The sequence below is a fragment of the Somniosus microcephalus genome, chromosome 4 (genome assembly GCF_052327205.1).
Source record: "Somniosus microcephalus isolate GS21.2 chromosome 4, FLI_Smic_1.0, whole genome shotgun sequence".
Classification (NCBI taxonomy): domain Eukaryota; kingdom Metazoa; phylum Chordata; class Chondrichthyes; order Squaliformes; family Somniosidae; genus Somniosus; species Somniosus microcephalus.
This window is the reverse complement of record NC_140990.1, coordinates 265,293,751-265,316,989: the sequence shown is the minus strand read 5'-3', so window position 1 is coordinate 265,316,989 and position 23,239 is coordinate 265,293,751. Positions and strand designations below refer to the sequence as shown.

Sequence of the window (23,239 nt, the reverse complement as noted above, 5' to 3'; positions counted from 1 at the left end):
TTCTAGGACCAGGATCAGTTTGCTCCTGATCTGCACCCAATGTTAGATCAGGAAATCATAGTGCACAGGTCTCTGTCATCCATTTGCATGCAATTTACATTGCTATACTCTATTCAAGTACAGTCGAGTGCAACCATTTGAAAAGTCATACAGGAAATTTAGCTGCAGTGCTAGTCAGATGTAAAGTGGGGACAAAGGATTAGTGCCAATTTTGCCTATGTATAGTGCTCATTTATTCAGCCACTATTTGGGAGCTAAACCAGGAAAATCACACTGTTATGCCTTGCTTAAGTTTGAATCAATATTCTGTAATACTAGAGCTTGTGTAAGTACTTAACTTTATTGCTTGAAGATCTTAAATATCTCTACGGTCATCTCTAAGCTTCCTTGTTTCCATCCCTAGTATCTTTAATGTTTCCTCATATCTCAGTCCCAGGACATAGCTGCAGGAGTTCCTCAGGGCAGTGTCCTAGGCCGAACCATCTTCAGCTGCTCCATCAATGACTTTCCCTCCATCATAAAGTTAGAAGTGGGATGTTTGCTGATGAGTGGAGTGTTCAGTTCCATTCACAACTCCTCAGATAATGAAGCAGTCCATGCCCGCATTCAGCAAGACCTGGACAACATTCAGGCTTGGGCTGATAAGTGGCAAGTAACATTCGCGCTACACAAGTGCCAGGAAATTACCATCTCTGACAAGAGAAAGTCTAACCACCTCCCCATGACATTCAATGGCATTACCATCAGTGAAGTTGTAAGTTGTGAGGAGGATGCAAGGAGGCTTCAAGGGGATTAGACAGGCGAAGTGAGTGGGCAAGAACATGACAAATGGAATATAACCTGGGGAAATATGAAGTTATCCACTTTGGTAGGAAAAATAGAAAAGCAGAGTATTTTTTAAATGGTGAGAGATTGGGAAATGTTGGTGTTCAGAGGGACCTGGGTGTCCTTGTACACAAATCACTGAACGTTAACATGCAGGTACAGCAAGCAATTAGGAAAGCAAATGGTATGTTGGCCTTTATAACAAGAGGATTTGAGTATAAGAGTAAAGATGTCTTACTGCAATTATATAGGGCCCTGGTGAGACCACACCTGGAGTATTGTGTACAGTTTTGGTCTCCTTACCTAAGGAAGGATATACTTGCCATAGAGAGTGAGAGTGCAACGAAGGTTCACCAGACTGGTTCCTATGAGGAGAGATTGAGTAGACTAGGTTTATATTCTCTAGAGTTTAGAAGAATGAGAGGTGATTTCATTGAAACATACAAAATTCTTACAGGCTTGACGGTGTAGATGTAGGGAGGATGTTTTCCCTGGCTGGGGAGTCTAGAACCAACGGTCAGTCTCGGAATACGGGGTCGGCCATTTAGGACTGAGATAAGGAGACATTTTTTCACTCAGAGGGTGGTGACTCTTTGGAATTCTCTACTCCAGAGGGCTGTGGAGGCTCCGTCGTTAAGTATATTCAAGACCGAGAGCGATAGATTTTTGAATATTAAGGGAATCAAGTTGTTATGGGAAATGTGCAGGAAAGTGGAGATGAGGTAGAAGATCAGCCGTGATCTTATTGAATGGCGGAGCAGGCTCGAAGGGACAAATGGCCTACTCATGCTCCTATTTCTTATGTCCTTATGAATCCCCCACCACCACCATCCAGGGAGTCACCATTGACCAGAAACTTAACTGGACCAGCCATATAAGTACTGTGGCTACAAGAGCAGGTCAGACACCGTACAGGACAAAGCAACCCGCTTGATTGGCACCCCATCCACCACCTTAAACATTCACTCCCTCCACCACCTGCGTACCATGTCTGCAGTGCGTACCATCTACAAGATGCACTGCAGCAACTTGCTAAGGCTTCTTTGACAGCTCCTCCGAAACCTGTGATCTCTACCACCTAGAAGGACAAGGGCAGCAGGCACATGGGAACACCATCACCTGTAAGTTGTACTCCAAGTCACACATCATCCTGGCTTGGAAATATATCTCCATTCCTTCATCGTCGCTGGATCAAAATCCTGGAACTCCCTCCCTAACAGCACTGTGTGGGAGTACCTTCATCACACAAACTGCAGTGAGTCAGCTCATCACCACCTTCCCGAGGTCAATTAGGGATTGCCAGCACGCCCACATCCCATGAATGAATAAAAAAATAAATCGCCCAATCCCTTTTATTAATTTAGTTGCCTTTCTTTGTACTCCTCCAAGGCCAGGATATCCCACCAGTGGTAAGATGCCCAGAACTGTGTCCATTGCCTAAGGTAGGTTAGATCAGTGCTTAATGCAAGCCAACTTTCACTTGTTGGTACTCGTGTTCTATTTCTTGAGCAAAACATCCTAAGATTCTGTTTGCTGGCACCACATTTTCCCCTCTCCAGTACCTTAGCATAACTTCTGTATTTAGCAATTCTCTTAACATATCAGTCAAGTTGTGAACAATTTAATTTGCCACTGATGTGCTAAATAACGGCCTGAATCCAAGAGGTTAAAGCTTAAAACTAAAGGCTTTTATTAAGTGAGAACATGGCATCAAGTTAACACAGGGTAACCATCATTCATCACCGACCCAGCCCTTATGAGTAAGACCCAGCTCTTATAAGGAAGACTCACACCAATCCGGAGGATCCAGAGGGGCGGGGCTAGGGAGGAGCATTAGTGGTTACACCTGTAGAACATTCCAGATATTAACAAGTACAACAACAACAGACAATACAAATGCCAGAACACAGTTATTTCATCACATTCACCCCCTGCTATAGATTCAGCCTGTCAGGAGGCCTGATAGTCCTCTGGGAATGACGTAACTCTTCCTGAGGCTCCTCCCAGAGTACTAACTCCGGTTCATTCAAATTCCCAGAATCATCAGTGTTTTCCACACTGAGGGTTTGTGTCTCTGAAGGTCCAATACCACGATTGAAAACTCTACTCTGAGTCGAACTCTTTGAGCTCCAGCAGGTGCAAGATCTTTAATAGAAACCGTATCCTCTCGCCCATCCGGATATTGAATGTACGCATACTGGGGATTAGCATGGAGGAGTTGTACTTCCTCCACCAGTGGATCAGTCTTGTGGCCTCTCACATGTCTGCGCAACAGCACTGGGCCGGTGGTCGTCAACCATGTGGGTAACAATACTCCATTAGTAGCTTTTCTTGGAAAACTAAACATCCTTTCATGAGGGGTGGCATTCGTCGCTGTACACAAAAGAGACCTTATGGAATGCAGCACGTCTGGCAGGACATCCTGCCAGCGAGAGGTTGGCAGGCCTCGCGATTTCAGAGACAGTATGATAGCCTTCCACACTGTCACATTTTCTTTCTCGACCTGCCCATTACCACGAGGGTTATAGCTGGTAGTTCTACTCGTTGCAATCCCTTTCGATAGCAAAAACTGTCACAAATCTTCGCTCGTAAAGGAAGAACCCCTATCACTATGTATATAGTTAGGCATGCCAAACAAGGAAAACAGTTGGCAGAGGCATTTAATTACAACAGCACTAGTCACATCCGGACAGGGGATAACAAAAGGGAACCGAGAGTACTCGTCTATAATATTAAGAAAATAGACATTACGGTCGCTCGATGGAAGGGGACCTTTAAAATCGAGGCTCAAATGGTCGAGTTGCTTTAATAAGATGAGCTGGCTCGGATGGCTTATAGAAGCAGGGTTTGCATTCAGCACAAACACGACAGGTTCTGGTCATTGTCCGGACCTCCTCAATAGAGTAGGGTAGATTGTGGGACTTAATGAAGTGGTTCATTCTGGTAACCCCAGGGTGGCAGAGTGCGTCGTGGAGACTTTGAAGCTTATCTATACCTAGACTAGCACATACTCCTCGTGACAAAGCATCCGATGGCTCATTGAATACTCCAGGCCTGTACTGACTATCATAGTCATATGTTGACAGTTCTATTCGCCATCTTAAAATCTTATCATTTTTGATCTTGCCTCTCTGCTTACTATTGAACATAAAGGCCACAGATCGCTGGTCAGTAATGAGCGTAAAACGTTGGCCAGCGAGATAATGTCTCCAATACCTGACTGCTTCGATAATCGCCTGTGCCTCCTTTTCCACTGAAGAATGTTGAACTTCTGGCCCTTGCAATGTACGAGAGGAAAAAGCTACTGGTCTACCAGCTTGATTAAGAGTTGCTGCCAACGCAAAATCAGATGCATCACTTTCCACTTGAAAAGGGATCTTCTCATCCACGGCACATACCACTGCCTTCTCAATGTCCCGTTTGATATTAAAGAAAGCCTCCTGAGCTTCCGCCAATAGCGGAAAAGACGTCGACTTAATAAGAGGTCGGACTTTATCTGAGTAGCTAGCCACCCACTGGGCATAGTACGAGAAGAATCCCAGACAACTTCTTAAAGCTTTTACAGTGTGAGGTAAAGGTAATTCCTTAAGCGGGCGTAATCTTTCAGGATCTGGCCCGATTACCCCATTCTCCACAACGCAACCAAGAATACACAAATTTGTAATATTGAAGGTACACTTGTTTTCGTTGTAGGTCAGGTTTAACCTCTTTGCAGTCTCTAGGAACTTCGCGAGATTTTGATCATGCTCCCGTTGGTCGAGCCCACAGATAGTAACATTGTCCAGGTACAGGAATGTTGCTTCCAACGCGTATTCATCCACCATACGATCCATCTCCCGTTGGAAGACGGATACCCCATTCGTCACTCCAAAGGGCACCCTAAGGAATTGGTACAGGCGCCCATTAGCTTCGAAGGCCGTATAAGGTCAGTCTTCTATTTTAATGGGGAGTTGATGATAGGCAGACTTTAAATCAATGGTGGAGAACACGTGGTACTGAGCTATCTGGTTCACCATCTCAGAAATACGAGGCAAAGGATAGGCGTCTAATTGGGTATACAAGTTTATAGTCTGGCTATAATCGACCACAAGTCTTTTCTTTTCATTAGTTTTAACCACCACCACCTGGGCACTCCACGGGCTATTACTGTGTTCGATGATTCCCTCCCATTGAAGCCTTTCCACTTCCTCTTTTATAAATTTTTTATCTTCTGAACTATACCGTCGACTCTTAGTCGCTATAGGTCTACAATTAGGAGCAAGGTTCACGAACAAAGAAGGCGGACTTACTTTTAAAGTAGAAAGGCCGCAGACTGTGAGCGGAGGCTGGGATCCACCATACTTAAGGGTGACGCTCTCATGCTGACACTCTCATGCTGACACTGGAAGTCCAAGCCTAAAATTAAGTTCACACACAACTGAGGTAATATGAGGAGTTTAAAGTCCTTATACTCCATATCCTTAATGGTCAATGTGACTTTACAATATCCAGTTACCTCCGAAGTAAGAGACTTGGATGCCATCACGATTTCACTTCAAGTAGGATACACCTTCAATGAACAGGAGTTAACAAGGTTGGGGTGTATAAAACTTTCAGTACTGCCACAGTCTATCCAACACCCAGTAGGACGACCATTAATCTTGATGTCCATCATAGATTTCGACAAGGAACACGGTATGGTCTGGTCAACCGTAACCAAGGCTAGAGTAAAACGATAGGCGGCAGCAGAAAAGACATCGGGTACAGGATTACCCTTACACACTTTACTAAAATGTCCCCGTTTCTTACATTTAAAACAGGTAGCCTCTCTGGCTGGGCATCTTTGCCTGGGGTGTTTAGATTGGCCACAAAAATAACACTTAGACCCATGGGGTACAGCCGCAACAATAGGATTAAGTGGAGGCTCCATTGGTGTTATGGATACCTCCATACTCGGAACACACAAGGCTGAAAAAGACGCATGGGCTGATGCATACACTTCTAAATTCTTCTGGGCTACATCTAACGATTGAGCAGTAGCGACGACCGTTTTTAAAACTAACGAGTCATTCTCGAGGAGTCTCTGTCTAATATAATTAGATCGGAGGCCAGATATGAAAGAATCGCGGATGGCTTCTTCCTGATACAATATGGCAGAGACAGTCTTGTAGTTGCAATCCTTAGCCAAAGCCTTAAGGTCCTGCAGGAAATCGTCCAGGGATTCCTCGGGTAATTGCCTGCGAGTAGACAAAAGATACCCGGCGTATACTTCGTTAACCGACTTAAGGTACTGGGCCTTAAGGGCTGCGAGGGCCTCTTCATATGTAGTAATATCTTCAATTATAGAGTAAGTTTGATGACTTACCAAGTTGGTTAGAAGACCCAACTTGTTAACCGTCGGATCGAACATGCGATGAAGTGTTCAAAACATCAAAGCCAATGCGTAAATTTCTTCGACGCATCTGCCAAATGGGGATCGATATCCAGACGCTCTGGTTTCAAAAATCGATCCATCTTCCAAAAGTTGTTACTTAATAAAATTGATGTGCCAAATAACGGCCTGAATCCAAGAGGTTAAAGCTTAAAACGAAAGGCTTTTATTAAGTAAGAACATGGCATCAAGTTAACACAGGGCAACCATCATTCATCACTGACCCAGCCCTTATAAGTAAGACTCACACCAATCCGGAGGATCCAGAGGGGTGGGGCTAGGGAGGAGCATTAGTGGTTACACCTGTAGAACATTCCAGACATTAACAAGTACAACAACAACAGACAATACAAATGCCCCTTTTCATTCCGCACAGAGGGGTTTCCTGTACGGGCTGCTCCTGCACACTCTCCACTTTGCCATCTACGCCTGCCGTCCGGACATGCCTTGGCGTGCCGTCTTGCCTTCCGGCGGAGGCGGAGGTCCCCAATGGAGGGCTCTCTATGCGGGAGTCCTCCCCTGTTCTATTGGGGACTTGGCCTGGAGGGTGTTGCACGGGGCAGTCCCGTGCAATATATTTTTAAGTAGGTTCACGGACTCCCAGGCCGCCTGTTTGTTCTGCGGCCTGGAGGAGTCCGTTTTTCATATATATGCAGAATGTGAGAGGTTGCAGCCCCTCTTCCATTATTTGAAGGGGCTGCTCCTTGATTTTTGGTTGCACTTCAGTCCCACGCTCTTGATCTATGGTCACCCGGTGCAGAGGGGAGCGGGCAGGTTGGAGGACCTCCTCGTGGGTCTGCTCCTGGGCCTGGCTAAAAAAAGCCATCAATTGGTCCAGGCAGCGGGCGGTCGAGGGGGTCGTCCAGCCAGATTGCCTCCCTCTTTTCCGCGGCCATGTTCGCGCCCGGCTGGCCCTGGAGATGGAGCACGCAGTGTCCGCCAGTGCGCTCGAGCACTTCCGTGACCGGTGGGCACCGCGGGGACTGGAGTGCATAATTGGATTGGACTACCAAATTTTAATTTGATTTGCTAAGGTTTATTTAAAGTTTTAGAGTTTTAATTACATTTTATTTGTTTAATTTACTTGGTCCATTTAAAAGAGGGACAATGCAAATGCCAGAACACAGAGTTATTTCATCACAGCCACCTCCTTCAATACTCTGCTTTGGGGCCTGTTGGGGCTTGTTTTTTTTTTATTGTCCTTAGCCTGTGTATCATCTCTTTGTAGGTAATTTCTATATTTATGATTTCTTTCTCTCGCCCTTTAAATTTTCTTCTTGTTTGCGGATAATAATCCTCACATTCATTTGTAAATACTGACGCAAAAAATTAATTAAGGACAGCTACTATTCCTAGGCCATTAGTTATCATGTGCCCCTGGGACCCCTTGGGGTTCCCACTGTTGCCTTTGTCACCTGTTTTCCTTGAACATGTTTATAGAAACTTTCTACTTTTTTATATTCGCTGTAGTCCTAATCTCATCATGTTTTCTTTGTCTATCCTCGTCAATGTCTTTTACAATTTTCCTGTAGCAATGCCTATCTTCGCTGTAGTAATGCAAGACTTTTTTATCCCAACATCCCTTTCCAATATCATTAATTTTAATTTTGAGTTACTGTTGCTTTTATTTTCCAATGTATGGGAAACTACTGAGGCAAACATTCCTATTTTTGTCAGAAAGAGATGACCGCCCCTTTTATGTCTGATTTATAGCACACATCTGATTTTAAAAGCAGCTGTATTCGTTTAAGATTTCACCCTCCTGCTGGCTAAATTGGTCTGATTATAGCAGGGTGAAAGTGCCAGTCGATGAGACCGCTTGACTGACAAAATTTAAAGCAGAAGGAACTGGTGTTCGGACCTGATACAGGTGCAAAACAAGGAATGCTTTGTAATGGTGAGCAATTTTGGCAGACGAGAGCAAGGCCCTCTTTAGTGCTTTTTGTGGTCCAGCCAGATCTGGTGGTGAATGGCTAAACCAGTTGTCCACCATATCCGTTGAAGTCTGCGTCCCTTGGACTTAAGGGAGCGAAGATGTGAGCCGTACCAGGGGAATGGCCAGGGTAAGAGAGGGTAATTGTTTTAGTAGGGACTATGTTTATTGTTTCAGTGTAAAAAAAAAAGGTACTTCAAACTCTTAGCAACTCAGATTTCAAGACTTGTCTCCGACTTCCAATGACTAACTGAATATATTCAAAGAGTGTAAACAGTAAGCGGGCGGTAAGAGGCGGGGTGGGGCCTATTAGCGACAAAGAAGGTAATATATGCTTCGAGACGCAGGGCAAGGCTAACATGCTCAATGAGTACTTTGTATCGGTAAAATCTGACAAAATATCAGTAGAAGTGGAAAAGGTAGAAGCAATGGAAGGGGTGAAAATTGATGGACAGGTTGTACTAGAAAGGCTGGGTATGCTTAGGGTGGATAAGTCACCTGGACTAGATGGCTTGCATCCCAGATTGCTAAGGGACTTGGGGGAGGAGATAGCAGAAGCGCTTGCCATAATTTTCCAGTCTTCCCTAGATGCGGGGGAGGTACCTGAGGATTGGAAAGTGGCAAATGTGACACCATTGTTCAAGAAAGGGTGCAAGGACAATCCTAGTAACTACAGATCGGTCAGTTTAACATCAGTGGTGGGTAAAGTTTTAGAAACAATAATCAAGGAAAAAATTAACAGGCACTTGGAGAGGTTTAAGTTAATTAAGGAAAGCCAACATGGATTTGTCAAAGGCAGATCATGTTTGACTAATCTAATTGAATTTTTTGATGAAGGAACAGAGAGGATTGATGAAGGGAATGCAGTGGATGTTGTCTACATGGATTTTCGGAAGGCGCTTGACAAAGTACCACATAGAAGGCTGGTTAACAAAATTGACGCTCATGGAATAGGTGGGTCAGTGGCAGCTTGGATAAGAAATTGGCTTAAGGACAGAAAACAGCGAATTGTGGTAAATAGCTGTTTTTCAGACTGGAGGGTGGTGGACAGTGGTGTTCCCCAAGGGTCAGTGCTGGGGCCACTGCTTTTTTGATGTATATAAATGACCTAGATATTGGCATACAGAGTAGAATTTCTAAATTTGCCGATGACATCAAACTGGGGGGGGGGGCAAACAGTGAGGATGATACCAATCGACTGCAACAGGACAAAGAAAGGCTAGCAGAAAGGGCAGACAAGTGGCAGATAGAATTTAATACAGAGAAGTGTGAGGTGATGCATTTTGGCAGAAGGAACAGGGAGAGGCAATATACACTTAAAGGCACAGTTTTAAAGAGTGTGCAGGGACAGAGGGACCTGGGTGTTAATGTGCATAGGTCCCTGAAGGTGGCAGAACATATTGAGAGAGTGGTTAGCAAAGCATATGGGATCTTGGACTTCATAAATAGAGGTATTGAGTACAAAAGTAGAGAAGTTATGCTGAACCTTTATAAAGCGCTGGTTAGGCCACAACTGGAGTATTGCGTCCAGTTCTGGTCACCACATTTTAGGAAGGATGTGAAGGCCCTTGAGAGGGTGCAGAGGAGATTTACCAGAATGGTTCTGGGGATGGGGGATCTTAGCTACAAGGACAGGTTGGAGAAGCTGGATTTGTTTTCATTAGAGCAAAGGAGGTTGAGGGGTGATTTGATAGAGGTGTACAAGATTAGGACGGGTTTGGATAGGCTAAATGGGGAAAGGCTGTTCCCACTAGTTGATGGTACAAGGACTAGGGGACACAGATTTATGGATTTGGGCAAGAGATACAGGGGGGACGTGAGGAAAAACTTCCTTACGCAGTGAGTGGTGATGACCTGGAGCGCTGCCGACAGAAGTGGTGGAAGCAGACACACTCAATGTTTTCAAGGGGAGACTGGATAAGCACTTGAGGGAAATAAACTTGCAGGGCTACAGGGATAGAGAGAGGGAATGGGACTGACTGGATTGCTCTACAGAGAGCCGGCATGGACTCGATGGGCCGAATGCCGGCCTCCTGTGCCGTGTGACTCTGAGGGAACATCTGCACAACAGTGATCATTGCATCCTCCTGGAAATGCCAGGTTTATCCCTTCCCCCTTTTTTAAACAGGGCTGCAACATTTGCAATCCTCCAGTCCTCTGGCACCACCCCCATATCTAAAGAGGATTGGAAGATTGTGGCCAGAGCCTCTGCAATTTCCACCTTTACTTCCCTCAGTAGCCTAGGATGCATCCCATCTGGACCAGGTGCATTTTTTACTTTGAAGACTGCCAACCTTTTAAGTGTATCTCCTTTTTATCTATTTATCCTATCCAATATCGCTACTACCTCCTTTACTGCAATATCGCTACTACCTCCTTTACATGCAATGTCCACATTTAATCCCTAATTGGCCCCAACCTTCCTTTGACTACCCTTTTGCTATTTATGTGTTTTATAAAAGATTTTGGGTTCCCTTTTATGTTAGCCGCTGATCTATTCTCATATTCTCACTTTGTGTGTCTCTTTTTTTAGATCTCCTCTGTACTTTTTATATTCAGCTTGGTTATCTACTGTATTATGAACTTTACATTTGTCATAATCCTTTTTCTGTCTCATTTTAACCTCTATATCTTTAGTTATCCAGGAAGCTCTAGCTTTGGATTTGGAAATGTGTCTACTCTGTACTGAACCATCTCCTCTTTCAAGGCACCCCCATTGTTCAGTACTGTTTTGCCTACCAATTTTTGATGCCAATCCACCTGGGCCAGATCCCTTTTCAACTCACTGAAGTTAGCCCTCCTCCAATTAAGTATTTTTATGCTTGATTGTTCCTTGTCCTTTTCCATAAACTTCTAAACTTGTTATTATGATCACTATTCCCCAAATGCTCTCCCACTGAAACATATTCCACTTACCCCACTTCATTCCCCAGAAATAGATCCAGCACTGCTTCCTTCCTTGTTGAGCTGGAAACAAACTGATCAGAACGTTCTCTTGTACACATTTCAGGAATTCCTCCCCTCTTTGCCCTTTACACTGTTAATATCCCCATCTATATTAGGATAATTGAAGTCCCCGCCCCCCCCCCCCCCCAACCTATCACTGCTGTGTAGTTCTTGCATCTTTCTGTAATTTGCCTGAAAATTTGCTCCTCTATCACCTTTCCACTATTTGGTGGCCTATAGTATACACCCGGTAGCTTAATCGCACCGCATCTCTGAACCTGGCAGAGATTTATTAGCCTTGTGCTGTCAGATTGGCTATAGCATTTCCCACAAATTGCCCAGATTTAGCGCTCCGGTTTGGCGGTATTAAAGTTTATGTAGAGAAAAGTAGGTCTACTTTAGACGTTTATACCAGACGTATACAGTTCATTTCCCCAATTTTACATTTAAAATAAAAGTTCACATGGCCTACATTTTCCAGGCTGTAGTGCAAAGTGCCATCACCAGACTCTGGCAGCTCACACCATAAAATCATCCTGCTTTTCTCAGGAATTCAGATAGGGTTACTTGGATTAAGAAATGGATATTTACGTGAGATGAATTGATCTGAGAACCGAGGACACCACAACTGTTGTCCTAAAATGTTGTAGGGATATGCATTATGAAAAGTGAATGAGATCGGATCTGTATTTATTTGATTCAACCATATTTTTATTATAATTAAAATATTACCACTACAAACTAAGGAAATATAAACAATACCAAAAGATAGATTGTATCTATCACTTTTGATGCCCTAGTCCCTATTAAAACAATTACTCTCTCTCAACTTGGCCATTCCCACTGGTACAGCCCTCATCTTCGCTCCGTTAAGTCCAAGGGGCGCAGACTTAAGCGGATATGGTGCACAACTGGTTTAGCCATTCACTGCCAGATCTGGCTGGACTACATAAACCATTACCAGGTCCTGCTCTTGTCTGTCAAAATTGCTCCCTATTCCAGAATCATTCTGGAATGCAAAGATAAACCCCGGCTTCTATTCTCCACTTCTAACTGTCTTCTTAAACCCCTCTCCCCGGTCTCCTCCACCCTCACCTCTGACAATAAGTGTGAGGAGCTCATGGACTTCTTTGTCTCTAAGATTGAGACCATCCGTTCAGCTGCCTCTGCCACTACCCTTCCTTCCCCTAGCCCACTGGGCCAAACTTCCTCTCAGGTTCCCCGCAGCCCTAGCCCTGATCTCACATCTTTCTCCAGTTTCTCTCTGATCTCCCCTCATGACCTCTCCGTGCTCATCTTGTCCATGAGACCCACTTCCTGCTCCCTTGACCCTATTCCCACCAAACTGCTGACCACCCAACTTCCTTTTCTGGCTCCCATGTTAGCTGACATTGTTAACAGTTCTCTCTCCTCAGGTACTGTCCCCCTTTCCCTCAAATCTGCCATCATCACCCCTCTCCTCAAAAAAACAATCCTTGACCCTTCCGTCCTTCCAAACTACCGCCCTGTCTTCAACCCCCCTTTCCTCTGCAAAGTCCTTGAATGTGTTGTCGCCTCCCAAATCCGTGCTCATCTTTCCCGCAACTTCATGTTTGAATCCCTCCAATCAGGTTTCCACCCCTGCCACAGTACCGAAACGGCCCTCATCAAAGTCACAAATGGCATCCTTTGTGACTGTGCCAAAGGTAAACTATCCCTCCTCATCCTTCTTGGCTTTTCTGCAGCCTTTGACATGGTTGACCACTCCATCTTTCTCCAACGCCTCTCCACCATCGTCCAGCTGGGTGGAACTGCACTCGCCTGGTTCCATTCTTGTCTATCTAATCGTAGCCAGAGAATCGCCTGCAATGGCTTCTCTTCCCGCTCACTCATTGTTACCTCTGGTGTCCCCCAAGGATCTATCCTTGGCCCTCTCCTGTGGTGTATGTAACCTGTTCCACCTTAAGAGAACTACCTTAAGAGATGTACTACTTTCTCTTGGCTGCTGTATACTGTAATACTGACCACACCGGTATATAAACGTGTAGTGATTTGCTGGGCAGTTCAGCCCTGACCTCCGAATAGTAAAGACCTGTTAAAGTTATTCTTGTTGTCTGTGTCCAGTGATTTATAATAAGCATAACTGGGACACACAGACTCAACAGTGGCGACGAGTCCAATCTTACCCTGCGGCAGTTTTACATCCAAGGCAGCTTCGTCCTCAGAACGGGCGTCGAGAAGAGGCATCCGCCCTCATCATCCTGCTGAGCACCACATCGCACGGGAGGCATCGAGAACCCGGGAAAAAGAAAAATTCTGACCACGAAGCCCTCCATCAGCGACAGGCAGTGATCATCCCTTCTACCACGGTGGTGGGTAAGCCGATCAGCGACACGAGCAGAAAGTCGGCCGCGTTGGCTGTGGAGTAGGGGAGGGAAAACGGAGGAAAAAGGGCGGAGAACTCGACCGTGGCCGGTGAAAAGGGCCGGGCTGCAATCGGGGCCGAGAGGCGCAGCGACTGGGGCAGCGTTAAGGCCACGAGCACCATGGAGAACTCAACCGCAGCCGGTGTAAAGGACCGGCCTGCAAGCGGGGCTGAGAGGCGCAACAGCAGGGGAAGCGTGAATGCCCACGGGAACCGCGGGGGAGCAAAAAAGCAGCGTTGGGGAATTGAGAACCGCTGGGGAGGCGAGAACGGCAGCAGCACGGCAATCGCCATTGCAGCCAGCGGGGGAAGAAGGCAAACGCGGGAAGCCGCCATTGTAGTCGGCGGGGGAAGAAGACGTGCGTGGGAAAAACCGCCAAGCGCGGGAAGCCGCCATTTTAGTAGGCGGGGGAAGAAGACAAGCGCGGGAAGCCGCCATTTTGGGAAAAAGAAAATTTTAAAGAAACTTGCAAGGATGCCTAAACATGGTAACATCAATGCTTTTGATAGCGATGTCGAAGATTGGGCCACGTATGTAGAACGCATGGAAGTTTATTGTAAAACAAATGAGGTACCAGATGATAAGAAAGCACTAACCTTATTAAACTCAATGGGTGCGAAGACGTACGGGCTATTGAAGCACCTTGTATCACCAGATAAACCGGCGGATCAGACTTTTGCGAATATTGTTACTGTCCTGAAAAATCATTTAAACCCCACGCTGCTGCTGATAGCGGAACGATTTAAATTTTACAGAAGAACGCAGCTGAAAGAAGAAAGCAACGCTGAATTCTTAATTGAACTGCGTAAGCTATCAAAGTACTGTCAGTTTGGAACAGGACTAGCAGATGCGCCGAGAGATAAATTTGTGTGTGGATTGTTAAAAGAAGGAACACAAAAGCGACTGCTAGAGGAGAATGATCTTACGCTTGATAAAGCTGTCACTATTGCAGCATCGCACGAAGCCGCAGCGAGCGGCACTGCGGAAATGCAGCTAAGGTCATCGGAACTCAGCACCAATCAAATGGCCTTGGGTACAGTAAAGTGTTATCGTTGTGGAAAGACAACGCACGATCAGAACCAGTGCTGGTTCAAAAATCAGGAATGCAGAAAATGTGGCAGGCTTGGTCACATAGCTAAAGTATGCCGGTCAGGAAAGAAGACCAGCAACAAAAAGTCACCGCAGGAAAAGTGCAGAAAGGTACACAAGGTGACAGAGAACAGTTCAGATGAACAGAAGTCAGATTCAGACTCCAGCAGTAAGGAACTGGGTTGTCTAAGAGTACACAATGTGGGTAATGAAGCAGACCTCCAAACTATCTGGGTCACACTTCAGATAGCAGGAGTCCAAGTGAAGATGGAATTGGACACTGGATCGGCATTGACGGTCATGAATAAGCAAGACTACAAAAGGTTATTCCCACATATTCCCCTACGGGATACGGAGATTGTATTGAAAACATACACGGGGCAAAGAGTATACCCCATCGGAAAGATAAAGGTAAAGGTGGTCCACAAGGGCAAAGAAAGCCGAGGAATGGACTTATATGTGCTACCTGAGGGAGGTCCACCACTACTGGGACGGGAGTGGATCAGGAGAATAAATATGGACTGGCATTCCTTAAAAGCACTAACGGTAGATTCCGGTAAAAAAGATGTCAAACCTAAACGATTGTCCAGAATATTGGACGATGCTAAAGAGGTGTTCCAACAGGGACTGGGAACACTGAGAGGAATTACGGCAAACATCAAGGTTGAAGAACATGCAAACCCAAAATTTTTCAAAGCCAGACCGGTACCTTATGCGATACGACCTGCTGTGGAAGCTGAGCTGGAAGGGCTAGAACGTTCAGGAGTACTGTCTAAGGTGGACTGGAGTGAGTGGGCTACGCCCATTGTTCCTGTCATGAAGCGTTCATCGAGCAACAAGCCGGGGAACCGGGGAAGGTTCGCATCTGTGGAAATTTCAAGATCACTGTTAATCCGGTGCTTCACACGGTGCAATATCCGCTTCCGCGGATTGAGGATATCTTCGCTTCGTTGTCTGGTGGGAAACACTTCACCAAGATAGACCTGGCGCAGGCGTACTTACAGATGGAAGTTGAGGAAGAGTCACGCCAGTATCTCACGATCAACACGCATAGAGGCTTGTATCGGTATAATAGACTGGTTTTTGGAGTGGCATCGGCTCCAGCAATTTGGCAGAGGGCCATGGAGCAGGTATTACAGGGAATTCCAGGCACACAATGTTACCTGGATGATATTCTGATTACAGGAGATGATGATGAGGAACACCTTGCAAATTTGGAACTGGTGCTCACCAGATTGAAAGAATATGGACTTCGAGTTAATCGCCAGAAATATGAGTTCTTTCAGAAGCGGATCTCGTACTGTGGTCATGTCATTGACCAGGAGGGGCTTCATAAGTCTCCTGACAAGATCGAAGCTGTTGTGAAGGCTCCCGCTCCGGATAATGTATCCCAGTTGAGGTCGTTCCTGGGGTTGATTAACTATTACCATAAGTTTCTGCCAAATTTATCCACGGTGCTGCACCCGCTGAACGCTCTTTTGCAGAAGGGAGTACCATGGAAGTGGAGCGAGGACTGTAAGAGGGCCTTTTGCAAAAGCAAGGCATTGATCACCTCAGGAAGTGTTGGCTCACTTCAACCCAACGCTGCCTATTCGTTTGGCTTGTGATGCTTCTCCATATGGTATTGGGGCAGTACTCTCACACAAGTTGCCAAATGGCTTGGAGAGGCCAGTCGCGTTCGCATCCAGATCATTGACCTCCGCTGAGCGCAACTATGCTCAGATAGATAGGGAGGCTCTCAGCCTTGTGTGGGGAGTAAAGAAGTTTAATCATTACCTGCAGGGCCAGAAGTTTACGCTACTAACAGACCACCAGCCGTTGGTATCCATTTTTAACCCTAAGAAGGGTGTTTCGGTGATGACAGCACAGAGGCTCCAGAGATGGTCCCTTTTCCTAGGGGCACATCAATATCAGATTGAATTCAAAGGTACAAAGCAGCATGGTAATGCTGATGGCCTGCCACTACCTACAGCGGAGGAGGCACCGACGGTTGACCCTGTTGAGTTATTTCACTCGACCATCATCGAATGTTTACCAGTCACCAATGCAAGTATTGAAAGAGAAACCAGGAATGACCCGACACTGTCCCGGGTTTACGAATTGACAGTGAAGGGATGGCCAGCACATGGTGATCCACTGTTACCGGCATTCTCAGCAAGACGAGAACAGCTGTCTGTCTGTCAAGGAACATTGATGTATGGAACAAGGGTGATTATTCCTCCTAAGTTAAGAGAGAGAGTTCTAAAGGAACTGCATGAAGGTCATCTGGGGGGAGTCAAGATGAAAAGCCTTGCTGGGGCTTATGTGTGATGGCTGGGTATCGACCAACAGATAGAGGATCTGACGAAAAGCTGCTCAGGGTGCCAAAAAGTTCAAAATGCACCTCCGATTGCACCGCTGCATCCATGGGAATGGCCTTCAACCCCATGGCAACGTGTACATATTGACTTTGCTGGTCCATTCATGGACTCCATGTTTTTAATTGCGGTGGACGCACATTCTAAATGGCCAGAAGTGATTAAGATGACTACCACTACCTCGGAAAAGACGATCGCGGTGCTAAGAACGATATTTGCGAGAAATGGATTGCCAGAACAAATATGTTCAGACAACGGACCGCAGTTCGTGTCAGAAGAATTCCAGAAATTCATGAAGAAGAATGGGGTGAAACATTATACCTCTGCCCCATATCATCTGGCTACAAACGGGTTGGCCGAGAGATTTGTACAAACGTTCAAAAAAGCAATAAAGGCCATGAGCGAAGATCAGATTCCACTACAACACAAGGTGGACAATTTCCTACTGGCATATCGAAACGCCACTCATGCAGTGACAAACCAAAGTCCTGCCATGATGTTCTATAACAGGAGGTTGCGGTCCAGGTTGGACTTGTTATAACCAAATGTGCGGAGGGAAGTCGAAAACAAACAGTTCCAGCATATAAATAACAAGACCACTCGGAGTTTCGAAATAGCCCGGGACTATAAAAATGAGAAATGGCAATCTGGAACAATTCGGGCCAGACAAGGACCCCTGATGTACACGGTCGATATTGGTGAAAATGTAATACGACGTCATGCTGACCAACTGGTAGAATCGAGAACAAGGGTCGAACCCATGGTTACGGCAGAGACAACCGTGGAAGAAGTTAGTGAACCTGAAGCATCTACCTCAGAAGTGAATGTACCTGATGATGATGTCCAATCCATAAGAGATCAACTAGATGAGTCACCCCAGCAACGAGAATCAGAGACCCCTGAAAGGCGTTATCCAACTCGGATCAGGAGGCCTCCTCAGAGACTGAATCTTTGAACTGTTTTGCATGAAGTTGTGTATATATATATATATATAATATGTTATTATGTTATGTTAAATGGGGATATACACTGTTAAGCTAAAAAGGGAGGATTGTGGTGTATGTAACCTGTTCCACCTTAAGAGAACTACCTTAAGAGATGTACTACTTTCTCTTGGCTGCTGTATACTGTAATACCGGTGGTGACCACACCGGTATATAAACGTTGTGTAGTGATTTGCTGGGCAGTTCAGCCCTGACCTCCGAATAGTAAAGACCTGTTAAAGTTATTCTTGTTGTCTGTGTCCAGTGATTTATAATAAGCATAACTGGGACACACAGACTCAACATCTCCCATTTCTCATCTACATGTTATCCCTGGGGACATCATCCGAAAACACAGCATCAGCTTCCACATGTACGCTGATGACACCCAGCTCTACCTCACCACCACTTCTCTCGACCCCGTCACGGTCTCTAAATTGTCAGACTACTTGTCCGACATCCAGTTCTGGATGAGCAGAAATTTTGTCCAATTAAATATTGGTAAGATCGAAGACATTGTTTTCGGTCCCCGTCACAAGCCCTAGCCACTGACTCCATCCCTCTCCCTAACATCTGTCTGAGGCTTAACCACACTGTTCACAACCTTGGTGTTGTATTTGACCCTGAAATGAGCTTCCGACCACCTATCTGCAGCATAACAAAGACCGCCTATTTCCACCTCCGTAACATCACCCGTCTCCGCCCCTGCCTCAGCTCATCCACTGCTGAAACCCTCAGCCATGTCTTTGTTACCTCTAGACTTGACTATTCCAACGCACTCCTGGCTGGCCTCCATGTTCTACCCTACGTAAACTTGAGGTGATCTAAAGCTCGGCTGCCCGTGTCCTAACTTGCACCAAGTCCCATTCACCCATCACCTCTGCTTGCTGACCTACATTAGCTCCTGGTTAAGCAACACCTCGATGTCAAAACTCTCATCCTTGTTTTTAAGTCCATCCATGTCCTTGCCTCTCCCTATCTCTGTAATCTCCTTCAGCCCCACAACCACCCCCCCCCCTTCCCCCGGAGATAGCTGCACTCCTCTAATTCTGTCCTTTTTGAGCATCCTTGATTATAATCACTCAACCATTGGTGGCCCTGCCTTCTGTTGCCTAGGCCCTAAGCTCTGGAATTCCCTGCCTAAACCTCTCTGCCTCGCTACCTCTCTTTTCTCCTTTAAGATGCTCCTTAAAACCTACCTCTTTGACCAAGCTTTTGCTCACCTGCCCTAATTTCTCCTTATGTGGCTTGGTGCCAAACTTTATGCCTTTTAATACTCCTGTGAAGCGCCTTGGGATGTTTTACTACCTTAAGGGCGCTATATAAATACAAGTTGTTATTGAAACTTCTACTTTTTGGATTAGAGCATGCATTGTAATTACTAACAACAGTGCCGGCTGATTATTAGCAACTGAAACAAATAAATATATCATTTTGCTTTTTTTGTAAAGGCACTACGGGTGATGGGTAAAATCATGCGGGAATGTTGGTATGCCAATGGAGCAGCGCGACTGACAGCACTTCGCATCAAGAAAACCCTCTCCCAACTAAGTGTGCAGGAACAGTGAGCATCCAGTGGTCATTATGCTACCTCAACTGTCAGTGCACAAACCTCAGTATTGAGAAGTTGCTTCTGCAAATAATTGAAGATCAGGTACTGGTACTGTTGGTATTCATATTTACAAAGGTAAAATAGTGACAAATCTGAATGAAGATTGGTTAATAGATGCCAAAAAATGTGATTGGCCAGATTAATTAAACAAAGTAGCCACAACATTTGGCTCACTTTCTTGTCAACAAAAAACACATTTCTGCAATTAATAATTGGTATGAAAGGAATTTTTACACTGAGCACATATGGATTTTTGTTTTTGGTAAACGTACAACCTATAAACACACATACAGGCCAACTAACTTCTCAGGGTAAATTAGCTGGTTTGATTAAATTATTTATAACTTTTTTTGATGTGATATTGTACCATGAAAATAAGTATGGAATGATACAGAGCTTCTGATTGTGATGTAAGAGCATTGTAATTGTTACTTAAGTGTCTGTTTTCATTGAAAATAATACTTTTGTCGGGAAACAAAATGTAATGCCTGTGTTAAATCATTTAAATGAGTCAAACTTTTAATGTTACTGTAATGTGAGTTAATAACTTAACAGTTCATCCATAGATTAATCTTGATGCTTTATCACTATTGATCTCATTAGATTGCACACGGAAGCCATTGCTGAAATCAGGATGGTTCAAATTCTAAAAAATGCGGTTTGTTCTCTATGTTCTGTTGAAATGTAGAATTGAACTGTGGCAGATACTTCCTGGTATTGGAAATTTTTATTCCAGAATTTAGCTTATGGTAAGAAACTGAGAAGCATAAAAAATTTATAATACCATAAATCTGGTACTAATAATTGATAGAGGGTTAACATTTTATACACATCACTTTATTGTTGCTTGGTCAATCTACCAAAATACATAAATAAACCATAAGATACACTTACTCTTCTGTAAAAAAAAAAAATTTGAAAAATGCTTTCGGGGATTCTCCCAGATTTTTAAGATAAAATGTAACTGTAATGTAATCAATTTTTTTTTGCTTTTTTTTCCCCCACTTGTAACATGTAACATTTCCTCTACAACAAAGCAGCCTCCTCACACATCTTGCCTTTACCATTTTATCATAAAGCCACAAGAATGCGTGCATGAGCGGTTCTAGTCAAATCCCCAGTCTAATTTTAAGTGCCTCCCTTAAAGAATTGTCAGCTGGGACATCTTGTGATGGCTGCTGAGATTGGGAAAATATGTGCACAAAGGTTTAGGCCAAGTTATAAATCTTAGTGTTTCTATTATGTGTTTAATATCACAGGTATCATGTATAATGTATCATCCAGCAATCATTTGGTGATCTTGAACTTGTGTTTTCAGACCAAGTCATTCTTGCCTGTTCTAGATGACTGCCCTTTTAATCAAGTACATACTGTAGCTTCAAATAAACAAGATATGTAATTTAAACACATCTTTTAAGGTGTTTATTGGAACTTTAGCATCTATTTGCATATGTGAACTTCAAGAGCAAGCCAGAACTATTTTGGGTATGGACTAAGACAAACCTGCAACTCGATTCAATAGGGCAGTGGGTGAAACAAAATTGATTCCATGAGTGAACATAATGAGTTTCCACTAAGTTGCGCTAGTTTTATCAGTGCAATCTAGGTGAAATCTGCCGCTAAAGCGCATGGAAACTCAAGCGTAGGTTACGCCAAGCGCAAATCGAGTTTTGAAAAGGGTCTTCAAATTGATCTTACTTTCTTAGGCGCACAGGCTCTAGTAGGCACGTTTTACAAGGTGTTGCATAGAAAAAATATGTAATTTACTAAGGACATGACTGGTGTACACCAATGAAACTAGTAAATGGTTCAGTATAGCCTTTTGAAGTCATTTTCAGTGATTTAAAATCTGGTTACTCACAGGTGGTAGACTAGACACTAACTAAAAATGCTTATTTTTTGTGATAAACCCATTTTTAGCTGTATAAATAAAACTGCACCAGATTACCACTCTTGTACATGAATGAATATTTTTTAATGCAAAGATGAAAAAATAAACAATTGCGTTCTATTACACTGACCAATTGCATTGGTTCAGTGAAGATTTTGCATTTGATTATGCAAATGCATTTTAGCGGAAACTTGAAATATAACCTAATCAGCACAATTTCAAATGCAATTTGCGCCCAATTTCATGATTTGCCCAAAGCAGAAACTCTACCCCAATGTTTTGTGTGAAAATAATGGGGGTAAATTGGGTTGCTTTGCGCCTCCTGTTAGCGCTAACGGTGCGCAAAGCCCCTAACGCCCGGGAGCGGTGCCCCTAATGCCTCCTGCGCAATTCAGTGGGAGGTTAACAGAGGTGGTAGCCCCGCCGGTGATGACGTCATCGCCGTGCACAATGCCCTGCTCGCGCCCCGGCCACAAACTTGGGTTGCGGCTCCTGACCTATCGCCGGACGATATGTCCGACAGGGTCAGGGTGGCGTTTTTGCAGCTGCGGCGTTGCAAGTTAAAGGGCAGGTGTCAGGTGGCCATTTTTTTTGGGCCAACTGCCAACACCTGCCCCCTTCCCCTTTTTTATTCGGGATGCTGGCCGCGATCGCTGAGCCCGGCACGCCTCTTGAGTGCTAGGCTGCTTTCCCGGCACCCCGCTTCCTGGTGGTCCAGCAGGGCCCTGGTGCGTGCAGCGCTAGGCCCCTCCCCTTTAATCAGGGGAGGGAGGCCTGTAATACCATGGCGCTATGTGCTGACGCGTGTGGCGCTGTTGCACATAGCGCTGCGATATTCAGTTGTAGCACCCCAGGAAGGAGGTGGAGCACTTCCAGTAGCGCCCCACCTCCTGCTTGGGGCCCTACCACTGAATTTACAGCGCTGGGGTGCTAACTTTTTCGGGTGCGCTAAAAGTAGCGAAGTTAGCGCCCCAAAGGGGGTGCCACCGAATTTCTCCCCCAATAAGTCTTAAAAAGCCTTGTGTACAAGTGGAATTAGTTTTGTATTTTACACTTTTCTACTGAGTGTTCTGTTTATCCAATGCATATTCCTATTCCAGAATTTGCACACTTTATTCAACATTTGGGAAACATAACTCTGTACATCCACACTATGCGACTCCACGAAGAGAGCATTAACCGATGAGAAACCTTATACATATGTAAAAAAAAATCAAACTCAGCTTTGCAAGAAGTGGAATAGCCAATTGAAGTTATCGTGGCCTTGGAAAAAATGGTCACGGTTTAGAGTTGCATGTCCTATTACAGTTACTTTCAGTAACTGTTGTGGTTACTGAAGAATTTGATTTAAGGCGCGTATGTGCTGATCATGTATGCACCATAAATAGTGTGGCAGAGGGGTTTGGAAAATCCTGTGAGTCGCACAGACCAGCTGTTATCCAAGTATGCAGGTTCATATATCCCTCAGTTACCTGGGCCTGTCTGAGACATGCCTTTGCCACTGATGCTTCACCAGGAAGGCCTTTCTCCAAGTCAGAATTGTGTTGCACAAGGAGAAATGTAATACAGTTTTGAGATACTGGAAATTGAAGGAACTTGCACACTGACAGTCATGCACTCAATGTGTAGGCCAATCTGTGTGTCAGTAAGTGACTAAGTATCATAGGTTGACACTCCAGTGCAATGCTGAGGGAGTGCTGCACTATTGGAGATGCCATCTTTCGACTCTCAAGTGGATGTAAATGATCCATATTTGAAGAAAATCAGGAGAGTTTTCCCAGTGTCCTG

General features: G+C 44.8%; 1 protein-coding gene across 1 annotated transcript in view; it reads left to right on the top strand.

Moving 5' to 3' along the window:
• The window catches only part of LOC147120428 (TGF-beta receptor type-1-like), a 110,567-nt gene extending 89,054 nt beyond the window's left edge, over nt 1–21,513 (top strand). The window contains exon 9 of the mRNA XM_085986326.1: nt 19,400–21,513. Within this exon, the coding sequence (XP_085842452.1) occupies nt 19,400–19,516 (117 nt within the window). The 3' untranslated portion in view covers nt 19,517–21,513. The remainder of the gene's footprint in view (nt 1–19,399) is intronic.
• The last annotated feature ends 1,726 nt before the right edge of the window (nt 21,514–23,239 follow it).